At 33.7% G+C, this 15,776-nt stretch overlaps 1 protein-coding gene across 1 annotated transcript in view; it reads left to right on the forward strand.

The window, feature by feature from the left end:
• The window catches only part of TPO (thyroid peroxidase), a 224,252-nt gene that overhangs the window by 131,676 nt on the left and 76,800 nt on the right, over nt 1-15,776 (forward strand). Inside the window, exons 11-13 of the mRNA XM_031951166.1 lie at nt 861-1,098; nt 8,853-9,061; nt 11,322-11,492. Coding sequence (XP_031807026.1) covers nt 861-1,098; nt 8,853-9,061; nt 11,322-11,492 — 618 coding nt within the window. The remainder of the gene's footprint in view (nt 1-860; nt 1,099-8,852; nt 9,062-11,321; nt 11,493-15,776) is intronic.

Below are 15,776 nucleotides of genomic sequence, written 5' to 3' on the forward strand. Positions count from 1 at the left end.
CTAAACTGCAGGGGAATTGTCTACCTGCACTGGAAGAGTTTCATCATCTGGGAATTCAATATTCTAAGGAAATCATAGCTAGTTTATGCGCATATGCACTATTGGTACCATAATTAAATAATTAATCAAATAAATAAATAAACTTGACCTTTAAAAAACTTGAGGATGGTTTATACCTGTACCACACAATGAATGATACAATATATACAGAATTACAAAGATGTGAGCAATAATGATAAAAAAATTATTGAAATTAAAGAAATATGTTTAAAAGTTTCATAATGAATTTTATGTGATAATTGTGTTTTTTGATGTATACCTCTATTTCTTAAACTTTCAAAAAGATAAATTTTGGAGGTCAGCTTCTATTTAGGGGCTATTATATTCAGACTGATATATTAACTTTTTTTTCTTTCTGAACTTTTTTCACATTATTCACTTGTCTTTATATCCCTTTGATGTCTGTAATTTTTTATCACAAACCTCCAGAAAAAATAATTATTGGAAATTTCCTTTATAAAAAACATATAAACAAAAAAAAATATCACTAGATAAACGATTTTCTAGTAAGGACATAAATTCAGCCAAACCCTTTGATCTATAATTGTGAGACTCAGACTTAGGAGCCGTTTTACATAATTCTCATGGCTGTTTAGATCATTAACTTCTGTATTATGATTATATTGCACTATATTAAACTCTCCAGGGCATCCAGTAGTCATAGAGCTATTTTACTTGATAATAACTGTATGTTTATTAAAATGTGTATTGAAAGGATTATTTTGATAAAATTGCTTCAGCATTACTAGACAAAAATAAATAAATAAATAAAATCCTTAAATGTATTTTTATATCTATAGGTTATAATGACTGGAGAGAATTCTGTGGCTTACAGAGATTGGAGAATCAAAGTGAACTGCACACTGCTATAACCAACAGGAGTATAGTTGAAAAGATCATGGAATTATACAAACATCCTAATAATATTGATGTATGGCTAGGTGGCTTAGTTGAAGACTTTCTTCCAAATGCCAGAACTGGTCCACTATTTGCATGCATCATAGGAAGACAAATGAAGGCACTGAGGGAAGGTGATTGGTATGTGTTCTATATGTTATTATGATTGCTTATGAGCCATGTTATCTACTTGTTTTCCATCATAGAAAGAACAAACTATATTTCATCCAGACAACACTAAATTCAGGAAATCATAGTCTGTCCTTAGGAGTTCAAATATCATTTTAGCTGATTCTGAGATAATTGAAATATTTGATGAAATGATGATGAAATAGTGGAATCAATATCGTGTTCCATATTTACTGCCTATCTATATGCCTATTAGCTGTATCACTATCCTAAACTTCCTTCTTAGTACAGGAAAGGGTCTTTCTAATTAATTCTGTGTTTTCCATCTCTTTCTCAAGGTTTTCCTACCCTCAGAGGGAATATAGGTATCATAAAAATAAGACATCAATGCTCTCCTTTTTGTTTCTTCTCATGTTCCCCTCCTACATGCACTAACCCCTCATTTTCTTCTTAAAGTCATTAATTTCAAACTTGAAGTTTAGTTTAGTCAGTGGGAGTTGGGGAACTCAAAAATCTCTTTGTTTCAGTTTTCTAAATTGTAATCTCCATCTTTCAAAGAAAGGTGATGAAAATAATGAATCAGTGATTAAATAAGCACAAAGAAGAGAACAATAGCAATTGATTTTGATTGTTTTTAAAGAAGCTCTTTGAGTCAGCCCTCAACATGCCTGCAATGAATTCATTCAAGCAGGCTTATGTTCTCACAATAGAAAATTCCCAAGAAATACATAAATAAACCCCAACAGAAAATTAACTAAGTGTCTATCATTTTCTTGTTATTGAACAATTATACCTTAAATTTTGCAGGCTCAGCTTTCCTTATAGTCCAACTCTCATAGTTATGCATTGCTAATAGAAAAAAAAAACATAGCTTTTACTATATGAATCTCTGTCAACAAGGTGCTTTTCCAGTTTTTAATATGCTGTTCAGATTTGCCATATATTTCTTTCTAAGGAACAAGCATCTTTTAACTTCATGGTTACATTCATTGGCTACAGTGATCTTTGAGCCCAAGAACATGAAAGCTGATGCTGTTTCCATTTCTTCTCCATCTATTTGCCAGGAAGAGATGGGACCATTGCTAAGATCTCAGGGTTGTGTTTGGGGAGGTGGGGATCATGTTAAATTTCAAGCCATCTTTTACTCTCCTTTTTCATTCTGTTCAAGAGGCTTCTTAATTCTTCTTCATTTTCTGCCACATGAGAGGTATCGTCTACAATGTGAGACTGCTGATATTTCTCCTGACAACCTTAATTCCAGTTTTTGATTCATCCAGGCTGGCATTTCACATGATGCATTCCACATATAAGTTAAATAAATAAGATGACAATATACAGACTTGTCATACTCATTTTTCAAACTTAAACTAATCAGTTGTTTCATGTTCAGTTCCAACTGTTGATACTTGATCTACATAAAGGTTCTTTGAGAGACAAGTAAGATGATCTGGTACATACTTTGTTGATAACTTGTCTTCTTTTAGGATCTACATAAAATCTATAGTTCAGTCAATAATATAGAAGTAGATTTTTCCCTTGGTTTTTTTCCATAATCTAGAGAATACTGGCAATTTGATCTCTAACTCCTCTAGAAGAATTGTTTTCTATATGGTTACATACTTTATTATACATTATGTTCTCTAGTTATTGCATATTGTTTAATTATTGATTCTCTGCTAAAAGTAAAAATGTTGTGTACAACACTCTTACATGTGTTTTAGTTTCTTTAGAAAAGCAACTCCATTATGTCAAGATAATCTGATTAGAGCCTAAGGAAGACTGAGGTCAAAGGAAGATAGGGCTAGCCAGTGTATGGGCTCTCAGACTGATTTTGAATGATAAATCTACAAATCCTTTTTATCCCTAGGGAATCAGTAGTACTTCCTCTAATGAAGTAGTCACTGATGAGGTTTATTCAAGATAGCTGCTTGCCTGGTAAAAATAAACTACTGTGTCAATGTGATATTTGTATATGTGTAACCCTCCAAAGTGAGTAGGGTACTTCCTTGCAAGCAAAAATTACTGCCACCTGGTAGTTCAACACAGACTGATGAATTCTGAGACTAGCCCATAGTCTAGATTGACTGGAAAATAGAATTCATGTAGGGTAGTAGCATAAAATAAGCCTAGTAAAGCAGGTAAGAGCCATATCATGAAAATCTTCAAGTACTAGTCTGGGAAATGTATATTTATTACTAGAAGTAAAGGAAAGATTTTTGAGTTGAAGGAGAGAGAGAGGTGGTATAATAGAAGCAAATCTACATCTTAGGAAGATTTGGATAGTATATTTGTGCAAAGTGGCTGGGGGTAATACTGGAAGAAGGAAGATATAGTAATCCAGATGAAAAGTGATATGTCTAAAATATGATAGTAGTTAAATGATAAGAGAGAGAGAGAGAGAGAGAGAGAGAGAGAGAATGGGACAAATGTGAAAAATAAAGGTAGAATTGGCAATATATTTGGATATGCGAGAGAAAAGTAAAGGAAGTAACAATAATTCTGGGATCCTTACCCTGATGGAATAGAAAGTGCTTCCTCAAATCATGAGAGGCGACTTGAAGGAGGGACCAGTTTGTGATGGGTGGAACAGATGGGGCAAATAATGAAGCCAATTTTAAATATGGTGACTTTGCAAAACCAATTGGATTAGTAGGTAGTTGATATAGGATTAAATTTTAGGGAAAAGATTAGGCAACATCCACAAAATACTTGAACCCAAAACAACACTTGAGAAGACTCATAGAATCTGAGGGTCACCCAAAATAAAGTTTCAAGGATATCGGTATTGTTCTAACAAATATACAAATATGGGGGCATATCTGTTTAGAGAGAAGATCTGGGATCAAATCCTATCCTCTCCATTATTTAGCTATATTATCTTAGACCCATCACTCAACTTTTCCAGGTTTTTCAAATTTTTCAATTTTTCAAAATTAAGGGATTAGATAGCTCTAAATTCTATGATTCTAAGACTGCCTTTATGCCCTACTTCAACCCCTGCCAATTGTTTTTATGAATTATTTAAATTATCAAATTCTAGATGTTGCAAATTATATATCTGTGTGTTTGGCATATAATCACAATGAGTGAAACTCTCTCATTCAGAACTATGGATTGTATTTTGATTCTGCAATTTCAAATCTCATCCCGAGATGTTTGCATGGCATGGGGAGGCACTAAATAAAATAAAATAAAATAAAATAAAAAAACAGCAGCATTCTGTCACTTGGGTTTTATCATGCATAGACTGCATTGCTTTTTGTGTATGCTTATCTTCTGTCCAGCAAGCAAAGAAGGGCAAGGGAACACTGGACTTCAGAAATTTCTCATTTGTAGTATTTATAATTGAGTTCTCCCACATATTAACAACACATGAGCTTGATCAGAGTCTTCATATTATTTTTTTCTCAGCTTGAATTCTCTATTCTGTGTGATATCTCTGCCCAGCTGAGGAAGAAGAAAAAGACAATCATATTGAATTTTAATAATAGTGAAAACCATTCACAGACAATATTTATTTCTAAAATTATCTAGGAAATCTAAAACATCTTAATATTTTAAAGAAGAAAACTGGATTATTTCAAATGCATCATTCAACATTCAGCAAATATTTATCATTCACCTACTATATTCAAATACTGAACTAGATCCTAAAAAAGAGGTAAAGGTAAATAAGACAGGATCCTTGTCTAGGGTAGCTAGTGGTACAGTGGATAGAGTGTCCAGCCCAAAGTCAGGAAAATACATCTTCAAATAGTATACTAGTTGCATAGTTCAAATCCAGCCTTAGTCACTTACTGGCTATGTATCCTTAGACAAGTCACTTAACCTTGTTTGTCTCAGTTTCCTCATCTGAAAAATGAGGTGGAAAACGATATGATAAACCATTTTAGTATCTTTGCTAAGAAAACTCAAAAAGGGGTCAAAAAGAGTCAAACATGACTGAAACAGCTCAACAGCAACCCTGTCTCATAGAGATTTATGGAAGCAAAGTTAAGATATACATGTACTAAAAACAGTAAAACAAAGAAAATGAATATAATTTCATAAAAGAAGCAAAAAGTGATTTTAGAAATATTTTATTTGCTGGAGGGATGAGCAAGGAGCAGGGGAAATGGAGTATTTTAAAATAGTACAACCATTTTATTTCAATACCAGCAGAAAAGGTTGAATTATATTCCTAAATTCCTGAAGTATATTTTTATTAAAATATAAATAAATAAAGCATTGGGACAGCTAGTTAGTATAGTGCATAGAGCACCAGCCCTGAAATCAGGAGGTCCTGAGTTCATATTTGGCCTCAGCCACTTAACACTTCCTGGCTGTGTGATCCTGGGCAAATCACTTAACCCCAAATGCCTCAGCAAAAAAAAAAAAAAAAAAAAAAAAAAAAATTAAATTTAAATTTAAAAAATTAAGATAAAGCATTGAATCCAAAGTAAGTAGTAAAGTCAAAATATTGGCTTAAAATATAATGTTTATTTCATTAGGACACATTCTCAGCAATGTTTTAGCTCTTCATTTCATCAGAAACCATAAAGTCATTTTGAGAGATTCTCTTCTCTTTAAAAAAAAAAAAAATAACTTTGTTTTGATATGTAGTCTGCTTCATAATCTTATATATCTTAGTTTATAAATTTAAAACCATAATTCTGAAAGAAGTAGTCCATAAGCTTCTTCAATAGTCCAGAGGGCTACATAATAGACATAAAAATATCTTAACAATTCCTGCAGCAAAAGAAGCCAGAAAACAGAAGGAAATAGTAGACAAATGGAAAGATGACTCATAAATTCACCTTGCAGAGGTAAGCAAATGGATTGGAACAGTTGGTTTTCCCATGTAACAAAAGGTATTCCAAAGGACATTTAGTTATATTATAAAGCACAGGATAAATATGTGCAAAAAAGAACACCATGAAAAATGATTGTAGCTTATGCAGCAATATCTGTTATTAAGAGTGAAAAGTAAAAAATTCTATTAGGAATTCAATAAAAATCTCTAAATTAAATCATTATATCGTGTGATACTGTTGACTTCACCACAAAGGTAGGAATCATGAAGGTTAGTTTAAAAAACACATCAGGAATAAGGAATGAGAGAAAGTAAAGGCTTAAAAGCTTCATGGCTAAATATCACAAATACTTCCTTCAGCAAAAAATTAGAAGGTAAAATGCTATCACATAAAAATGCAATTAGTTATGTTTTAAAAGGTAGAAAATTATTTTATCAACATGGGATCTTTGTATGTAGTCAGGCAATTTACTTGTTAGAAAATTAGTAAAATCTGGGAGAATTTTTTAAATTGAAAAAATGGTTAAAGTTTAAAGTAACCTATCAACTTTAATGCTATTGGTCCCTTACACACCCAAAAAACATACAGAAGGAATATATACAAATACAAGTGCATATGTGTGTGTGTGTGTGTGTGTGTGTGTGTGTGTGTATTATGTGCAAAATTGTTTACATGTTGCCACCTCTATCTAATTACAAGCTCCTTGAGGACAAAGACAATTTTTTTCTTTCTTTGTGCCCTCAGTGCTTACAGAGTGCCTAGCATATAATAGCACTTAATAAATATTTGTTGACTTGACATCAACCCCAGTTAAAATAGTTTTATGCTGAACTTTAATTGACATGAATTAATTTCCCTAACTACAAAACAAAAAGAGACTAAGAATTATTTAACAAACCCTTATTTTCCTTATAGAAAGACATGATAGCCAATGATTTAGAAATAATTTATTTATGCATCTAATAAAGAAGGGTAATGAAATATTATAAATGTAGCATCACCTCAAAAAAAATGGAGAAGTGGTCATTACAGGCCATTACAATAGTCAAGATATGAGATGATATGTGCTTATAGTAGGATAATATCTATGTGAGTGAAGAGAAGGCCTATATAAGAGATGTTGTGAAGGTAGAAAATGATATGACTTTGCCACAGATTGACTTTGTAGGGTGAGGACAAAGAAATTGGGAGGATGAGGGTACCCTTGATAGTAATAGGGAAGTTTATAAGAGGAGATGGGGTGTTAGTTAAAAAAAAATAATGACATTTCTTTCAGAAATATTGAGTTTGAGATCCCTATGGAGCATCCAGTTCTACATGTCCAAAGGCAGTTAGTATTGTGAGTCTAGAGGGCAAGAAAGAAGTTACAATTAAATAAGTAGATCTGAGAATCATTTGTGCAGGAAAGATAATTGAATCAAAAGGAACTAATGAAATCAATAAATGATACAGTAAAAAAGGAGACTAGAAGAGGATCCAGGAGAGAAATTTGGGGGAAACCCAAGATTAGTGAGCATGACCTAGATGAAGACCCAACAACTCTTATTGATGAGCAGTAGGATAGGAAGGAGAAGAACCAGGATAGCAGTATATTGAAAATCTTAAGAGGAGAGACATCCTTAAGAAGAGGATGATTAACAATGTGTAAAAGACCTAGAGCAATCAAGAAGGATAAAGATTGAAAATCAACCATTGATATCTTTGATATTGACAACTTATTGATACTGATAACATTGATAACTTTAATGAGAGTAGCTTAATTTGATTGACAAGATGAGATACCATATTTCAAAAGAGAGAGATAAGAAAGGCAGATCTTGTGGCATAGTGGATAGCATGTTGGACCTGAAATCAGGAAGCCCTGCTGTTCAAATCTGATCTCAGGTACTCACTGTGAGACTCAGGCAAGTCACTTAATCTCTGTGTTTAATTTTCTTCATCTATAAAATGGAATACTAATAGCACTTATCTCCCAAGGTTGTTTTGAGAACCAAATGAGATAATTATTAAACTTACCACAATATTTGGTATAAAGTAAGCACTATATTACTATTATATATTTGCTATTACTATTGTAGCCAGATTTTTCAAGGAGTCTGAACAAGAAGGAGCATAAATATACAGAATGATAGTGATCAGAGATTCCACAGAAAAAGAATATTCAGTGGACCTTTCTGTTGAGAGTGCATGAGAATATACAAACAAGATTTAGATAGGAAGAGTAGAAATGGATGACATAATTTGAATCATTAGAGCGATGACCCACATTAAAGAGACCATAAATTCATAAGAATATTTGAGAATGTGGAAAAACTTTCTATATAAAAGTAAAATCAGGCAGCTAGATAGTGCAATGGATAGAACAATAGGCCTGGAGTCTGGAATATTTGTCTTCCTGAGTTCAAATCCAGCCTCAGACTTTTACTATCTGTGTGACACTGGACAAATCACTTAATCTTGTCTGCCTCAATTTCCTTATCTGTAAAATGGGCTAGAGAAGGAAATGGAAAACAATACCAGTATCTTTGCTAAGAAAACCTCAAATGTCACAAAGGGTCAGACATGGCTGAATAACAAAACAACAAAATTAGAATAATTAGCCTTTAGAGATAGGAGGGTTCCCTTTGATTGGAAGTCTTTAAGCAAAGTCTGTATAACCATTCCTTGGGTATGTTTTATGTGGAGGGGATGATTGTACAGGTAGAGGTTGAATTAGATTGTTTTCTTCTTTAGACAGCACTTCTTAAATTAAAAGGCTGTGCAATGGAGCCTCTAACTATTCATTTCTTTCCTCCATCCCAGATATCGACTAACTTCAACCATAATAAATGACATGAATAACTCACTTTAAAGAGCTCCAAGGTACATACCAAATACCACACGGTCCTCCAGACACTGAACAAAAAGAAAAACCACACAGAGAACATAAATACTCAAGCATTTAATCTAAAATTGCCTTCTCAATCTTTTTAGGTTTTGGTGGGAAAACAAGCATGTATTTACTGAAGCTCAGAGGCATGAACTGGAGAAACATTCTTTATCCCGGCTAATCTGTGATAACACAGGCCTTACTGCAGTGCCAGTCGATGTCTTTCAGCTTGGGAAGTTTCCTCCAGATTTTAAGTCATGTGAAGATACACCAGGCATCAATTTAGAGGCATGGAAGGAAACTTTTCATCAAGGTATATTTATGCCTTTCTTTTATTGGATTACAGGAACTAGAATTAATCTTCTGAAGTATAACTTCTTTAAAGAAACAGATAATAAAGTCATGTTTGTGGAAGGAACATTAATGATTTGTCTTTTATCCTCCAGAGCTCAGCACAGTGCCTGACACTTAGTACACCTTTAATAAATGCTAGTTGACTTACTGATTGGCTAATTCAAACAAATTTTGTTTCATGAATATTTTTCGTGTGCTTACTGTGTTTACAATGTATTACTAGGTACTTTGGGAGAATATGCTAGTTTATTTTAAAGGGGAACCCAGATTTCTTTAGTATATGGACCTCTCTTTACACATATCCATCTTTTTTTTTTCATAATTATAACTTTTTATTGACAGAACCCATGCCTGGGTAATTTTTTTGCAACATTATCCCTTGCCCTCACTTCTGTTCCAACTTTTCCCCTCCCTCTCTCCACCCCCTCCCCCAAATGGCAAGCAGTCCTATACATGTTAAATATGTCACAGTATATCCTAGATACAATATATGTGTGCAGAACCGAACAGTTCTCTTGTTGTACAGGAAGAATTGGATTCAGAAGGTAAAAATAATCCGGGAAGAAAAACATTCAAACAGTACATTAATTTCCCAGTGTTCTTTCTTTGGGTGTAGCTGCTTCTGTCCATCCTTGATCAATTGAAACTGAGTTAGATCTTCTCTTTGTCGAAGAAATCCACTTCCTTCAGAATACATCCTCATACAGTATCGTTGTTGAGGTATAAAATGATCTCCTGGTTCTGCTCATTTCACTTAGCATCATTTCATGTAAGTCTCTCCAATCTTTTCTATATTCATCCTGCTGGTCATTTCTTACAGAACAATAATATTCCATAACATTCATATACCACAATTTACCCAACCATTTTCCAATTGATGGGCATCCATTCATTTTCCAGTTTCTAGCCACTACAAACAGGGCTGCCACAAATATTTTACACATGTCCATCTTTAATTGTTGTGGTTGGCCAGTTGTAGCCTTGACAAATTTACTTAAATACTGAGAGGTAACATTGTTTTGCCTACTAGTGTGGATTATAACACATTTTAATTTATATGGATTTGAACATGGTCATCAACTCAAGCAATACTCCAGGGCCTCAAGCTTCAACATGGAGATTACCCTGGGTTTTTTAAGATTGTGAGAATGAGAAAAGGGAGCACCAGCACGGGCTGTGAACTAGTTTCAACCTGGGCCTAAAGCCTAGCTCTGGTGTCTAAAGAGGTAATCTTGTACCTATAGACAGTAATCTTGTAACCTATAAAATGAGGAGATTGAATTAGATTATCTCTAAAACTCTTCCAGCTCCAATGTGATTCTCCATAAAAATGGGAAGATTCTGTGTACAAATGCCTTCTATGTTTACTAATCATCTCAGCTTCAATAAATTTAGAAAAATCCAGATATTTGACATGAGGTCACAGACTTTTCATACCTCTATCAGTCATAGAGACTATACAGAGATATAGCAAAGTGTTAGTCTCCTTCAGGAGAAGAGATATCCACAGCATTTATAAATGTTGATGTTTTAAATACATCACAGAGTAAATCTTAATTTCTGAAAACCTATTATAACATAACCTAGTATTTTATTTGTTGCTGGGTTATTCCAGATTTCTGACTTCTTCATTCTATATTTCTGGCAACTAATTGTTACAGTAAATAAGACTGCTTAACCAGGAGTCAAAGACATCTGAGTTCAAACCAGCCTCATAGATTTCTAGCTATGTGACCTTGAACAAGTCCCTTTACTTATGTCTGCCTCCAATTCTTCAACTATAAAATGGAGATCATTGTAGCACCTATCTCATAGGGTTGTTGTAAAGATGGAGATATTATTTGTAAAGTGCTTAGCACAGTGTCTGACACATTGTTTTTGAATCATTTCAGTCATGTCTGATTCTCATGACTATATGTTGGAGTTTTCTTGGCAAAGATACTGGAGTGATTTGCCATTTTCTTCTCCAACTCATTTTACAGATGAAGAAACTGAAGCAAACATGGTTAAGTGACTTGCCCAGGGTCACATAGCTAGTAAGTATCTAGACCAGTTTTTATTACAAAAATGAGCTTCTGATTCCAAGTCCACTCCATTCACTGTAATACTTAGCTACCCAACTGGCACATAGTAGGTGCTTCATAAAAATTGGTTGTCTTTCCCCTTGAACAAATCCCCCTCCCTTTTTTTAACCTCTGTGGCTTTTAAATTAATTATAGTGGGAACTTGCAGCTTGCCACATGAGGTGGATGATGGTGATTTTGCATCTTGTACTGAATCTGGGAAACATGTTGTGGTCTACTCTTGCCATCATGGCTATCAACTTCAAGGACAAGAACAACTGACCTGCACAGAGAGAGGATGGGACTCCCCACCACCAGTTTGCAAAGGTAAATATTCAAGATGTAACCCCTTCAATTCATATCATAAAAAAGTAAAAATATGGAGTTCATTATAGATAAAGCCAGGGATATGTTTGTAGTAATAAACAGTTTAGTTTAATTCAACAACCATTTATTTAAGTTCCTACTGTATTCTAATCACTGTGTAGACAAAATAAAATGGCCTCTAATTTCAGAGAACTTATATTGTTTTTGTTTTAGGGGGAAGAGGAAATATTATGTACACACATATAACCAAATAAAAAGAGACAAAATAATTTCTTAAAGAGGTTTAATGTAAAAAGTAAATTATTAGCAATAGATCAGAAGTACCAAGGGATAGAGAAAGAGAATTGGATAGAGACTGACATATTACAGGGTGCTGGTCAGGGAAGACAACTTTAGCCTGGGCCTCAGAGTCCAGAATTGTTAATAGCTTAGACAATAGATTGTCATACTCTTTTGCAGATGAAGAGGAAATGACAATTTGATTATTCTTGAAAAACATAAAAGAAGACTGAGGTAGGAAGAAGGTAGTCAGTCAGGGCAAGTCAGAGACATGATTTGAACTCAACTCTCTAAGCCTTTGAGGTCAACTCTCTATTCACTACATACACTATGTTTCCTCTAACCCTAGTTTAACTATCTAAAAATGTTCATCTTTCTAGTCAGATAAAACTCATTTAAACACAGAAGTTTCAAACTATATGTTTAAATTTGGCCAAACATGACTGATAGTAAGAACAAAACAATGAACATTTATTAAGCAGTTAGTTTGTGCAAGAGACCCATATTACAAGTTAGGAGAGAAATAAAATTTAGCTATATATAGTCTCTGTCCTCATGTAGATTTATAGTCTAGAAGAAGAATAGTACAGATAACCAGTGAAAAAATATCTTGTTGAACAACATAAACTTGAGATGTTTGTCATATTTTGCTTATTTCTTGTGCATATAAATGAACAGTAGAGAAGGAGAGTGCTCTCTTTTAAAAACAAATTATTTGCTTCTCCCAGAAAGTCATTAGAGCAAAGTGGAAAGATCAATACCAGATAAATCTATCAACAGAAACTGCTGAAGTCCAGATACTTCTTGTTAAAACAAAGACAAAACAAAACTAAAACAAATTTGTCAAGGACTTAATTAAATGGACCTTCCAGCTTTCTCCCATTCATGACTGTCTATCTTTCTCCTTCAATTATTGGTACAGGTGTTCTCCCATGTCTGTAGTACAGTACACCTCACCTTTTCCTCACAAGTAGCTTTTTTCTAAATATACTTCCCAAACTGCCTCCTAACACTAGGATTTTCTTGATCCTTCCTCTCCTCACGTTGGACTACCACTCCTCTCTCCAGTTAGTAGTACTCTTTTTCACTTTAAAATATTTTGTATTAGTTTGCATAAACTTCTTTCTGTATTTATTGCTTATCCCACTCAAATTTCCAATTGAATGGGGAAGTTGCAGAGAAGCAAATTTAGACTTGATGTTATATTTGATATCCGAAATAACTTCCTATCAGAGCTGTCTCCGAGTAGAATGGGTTGCTTGAGAAGCTAGTGATCCTCAAATCAAAGCAATATGGTGCTTTTTTTTTTTTTTTTTTGAATGCTAAAGTGATGATTTTCAGCTATAAGAAGATTGAACTGGCTGGTCCCTGAGATCTCTTCAAATTCTAAGATTTTTATGCTCTGTGATTACCTATTCTGCCCACTTCATAGGGTTGTTAATAGGATTAAATGAGATAATGAATACCAAAGCCCTTTGAAAACTATCATCTGCATTTTTATCCTATGGGCAATAGAAAGTCTGCTCAGAAGCCTGTATACATTCTATCTAGTCATCTACATGCTTAGATAGACTCTTTGAAATTCTGAAGGATTCTAATGTCATTATTAAAAGGAAAAATAATAAACTCCTGGAAAGACCAACTTGGAAACACTTTATGATTACAGTAAATTACTTTGAACCCATAGTGATAAAGCAGATTCTCAGTGAAACTAGCTTATCAGTAATTCTATAACAGCAGAATAGAAAAGCTACTGGCTTAATTGAGTATTTGATTCAGAAAAATCAAATGAAATTTGCTGTTCTCTTCTTTTTTCAAATCCTATTCATGCATTCAAACTCACCCACGTACAAATCTGGTGATGGCAGAAAAAATCTAGTAAATGAACTGTAATAAGTATTTTCAAAAACTTTAAGGTTGTGAATGCAAAATGAATCAAAACTCATCAACTGGGCAATGCTGTGCAGTACTCTGAATGTAAAAAACTGGTTCTTAAGGAAAGGTTAAGGAAAATAAATCTTTCAAAAACAATCTTTTTATTAAGCACCTATTGTGTACTACATAAAGAGCCATTAGATAAATAGGCAACAAAGGCATTAGAAAAATAAGTTTTTAATTAGAAGTTTTGTTTTGTTTTATAATAGTGGTTTTCTATATTATGTGGCACTCCTTTAAAATTATAGATTGTTCTTACTATAATTAGATGAGGAGCAACACTTTATAATAAAGCTCTGGACTTCGAAACAGAAATGTGTAGCCTGAGTTAAAACCATAACTTTGAAGCTTACTAGCTATGTGACAATGAACTTGGCATTTCTTTGAGCCTTAAGATAATGTTCTAAATTTACAACTTTTAAAAAGCTTGTGATTCTAAGTGGATAGAGCACTAGCCATGAAGTCAGGAGGACCTGAGTTCAAATCTGGTCTCAGACACTTAACACTTCCTAGCTGTGTGACCCTGGGTAAGTCATTTAATCCTAATTGCCTCAGGAAAAAAAATGTGATTCTAGAGGAAAATATTCTCACAATTGAAATTGTAGGTCTTTGAAATTGATTAAGTAGGTAGAATTTAAATCTTCAGGCAAAATGGCACTTGAGTTTGGGGAGCAAGCCTTTTAACATTTCTCCTTTCATTTTGAATATTTAATGCACCAATTCTGCAGTTGGGTACATAAATTAGAATTTTCTTGTTTTGTCATTGTTGAGTCATTTCAATCATGCCTATCTCTTTGTGACCCTTTTTGGGGTTTTTTTGTGGCAAAGGTGCTAGCATAGCTTTGACATATTCTTCTCCAGCCCATTTTACAAATGAGAAACTGAGGCAAAGAGGATAAAATGATTTGCCTAGGATCACACAGATGGTTGTGTCAGGTAGGATTTGAATTCATGAAAATGAGTCTTCCTGATTCCAAGCCTGTTGTTCTATCCACTGCACCACCTAACTGCCCAGAGATGGCTAGAAATGTAATCAAAATTATATGTAACTAAAAATGGATATGACTGATAACCCTGAACAATGTAGATATGAATGTATATTTGGTAGAATCACAGATTTAGGCTTATGTATTTTAGACTTAATGAATCTGAGAGGCCTGCAGAGTAAGTTGGAGATGTGCAATAAGCAGTTGGCAATATGGGACTGGAGTTTAGAAATGCAACTATGGTTAGGAATATAAATATGAGAGTCATCCGAATGGGCATGAAAATTAAAGCCATATAACCTGATTAGTTCACCAAGAGATAATGTACATAGAGAAAGATGTGAAGAACTGGCTGAACCTTGGGATATTCAAATTTAGAGTACATTATATGAGCTTAGTAAAGAAGACAGAGGAATTGATTAACAAAAGCAAAATAAATGATATATGAAAATGATCAAAGAGGTGTGTGTGTGTGTGTATGTGTGTAAGTAATGGCATAATCATCCCTGAAAGTAATTCAAATTGAGAGAAAAAAGTAAGTCTTGGGAGCTGAATAGCATGGAAAACTGAGAGTTTAGAGTGGGGGAACATTCATTTGTTTTGCTAGAATCATCTATTATTGGTCAGGATTTTTTTTGTTTTTGGCCAAAGGAATATTGTGAATCAGATTAGTTGGTTAGTGGTTTGGTCCTTAGAAGACCAAAATGACATTACTATGTTAGAGTGTACTTACAACGTGTCTTATTGTAGCTAATCAGATCAATACGAGCTCAAATGGCTGTACCATAGGTCGGAGTACTAATGGTCTATATTAATATTTAGAGAAGAGATGTCTCTAAATTTGTGCATTTACTTTTTTTTTTTGAGCTATTATAATTCTGCTTTGCTCATAGAGTAGAGCATCTTCTTTAATGCAGGCACACTATGCAATGACACTGTGTCATTGTCTCTCATGTTCCCACAATCAATTCCAAAGTTCTTCAGGAGACTTTGAAAGTGTCTTTATATCACTTTCGATCTCCATGTGATTGCTTGCCTTTTGTGATTTCTCTGTAAAATAGTCTTTTAGGCAAACATACATTGA

Source organism: Sarcophilus harrisii, chromosome 2, assembly GCF_902635505.1.
Source record: "Sarcophilus harrisii chromosome 2, mSarHar1.11, whole genome shotgun sequence".
NCBI classification, from domain to species: domain Eukaryota; kingdom Metazoa; phylum Chordata; class Mammalia; order Dasyuromorphia; family Dasyuridae; genus Sarcophilus; species Sarcophilus harrisii.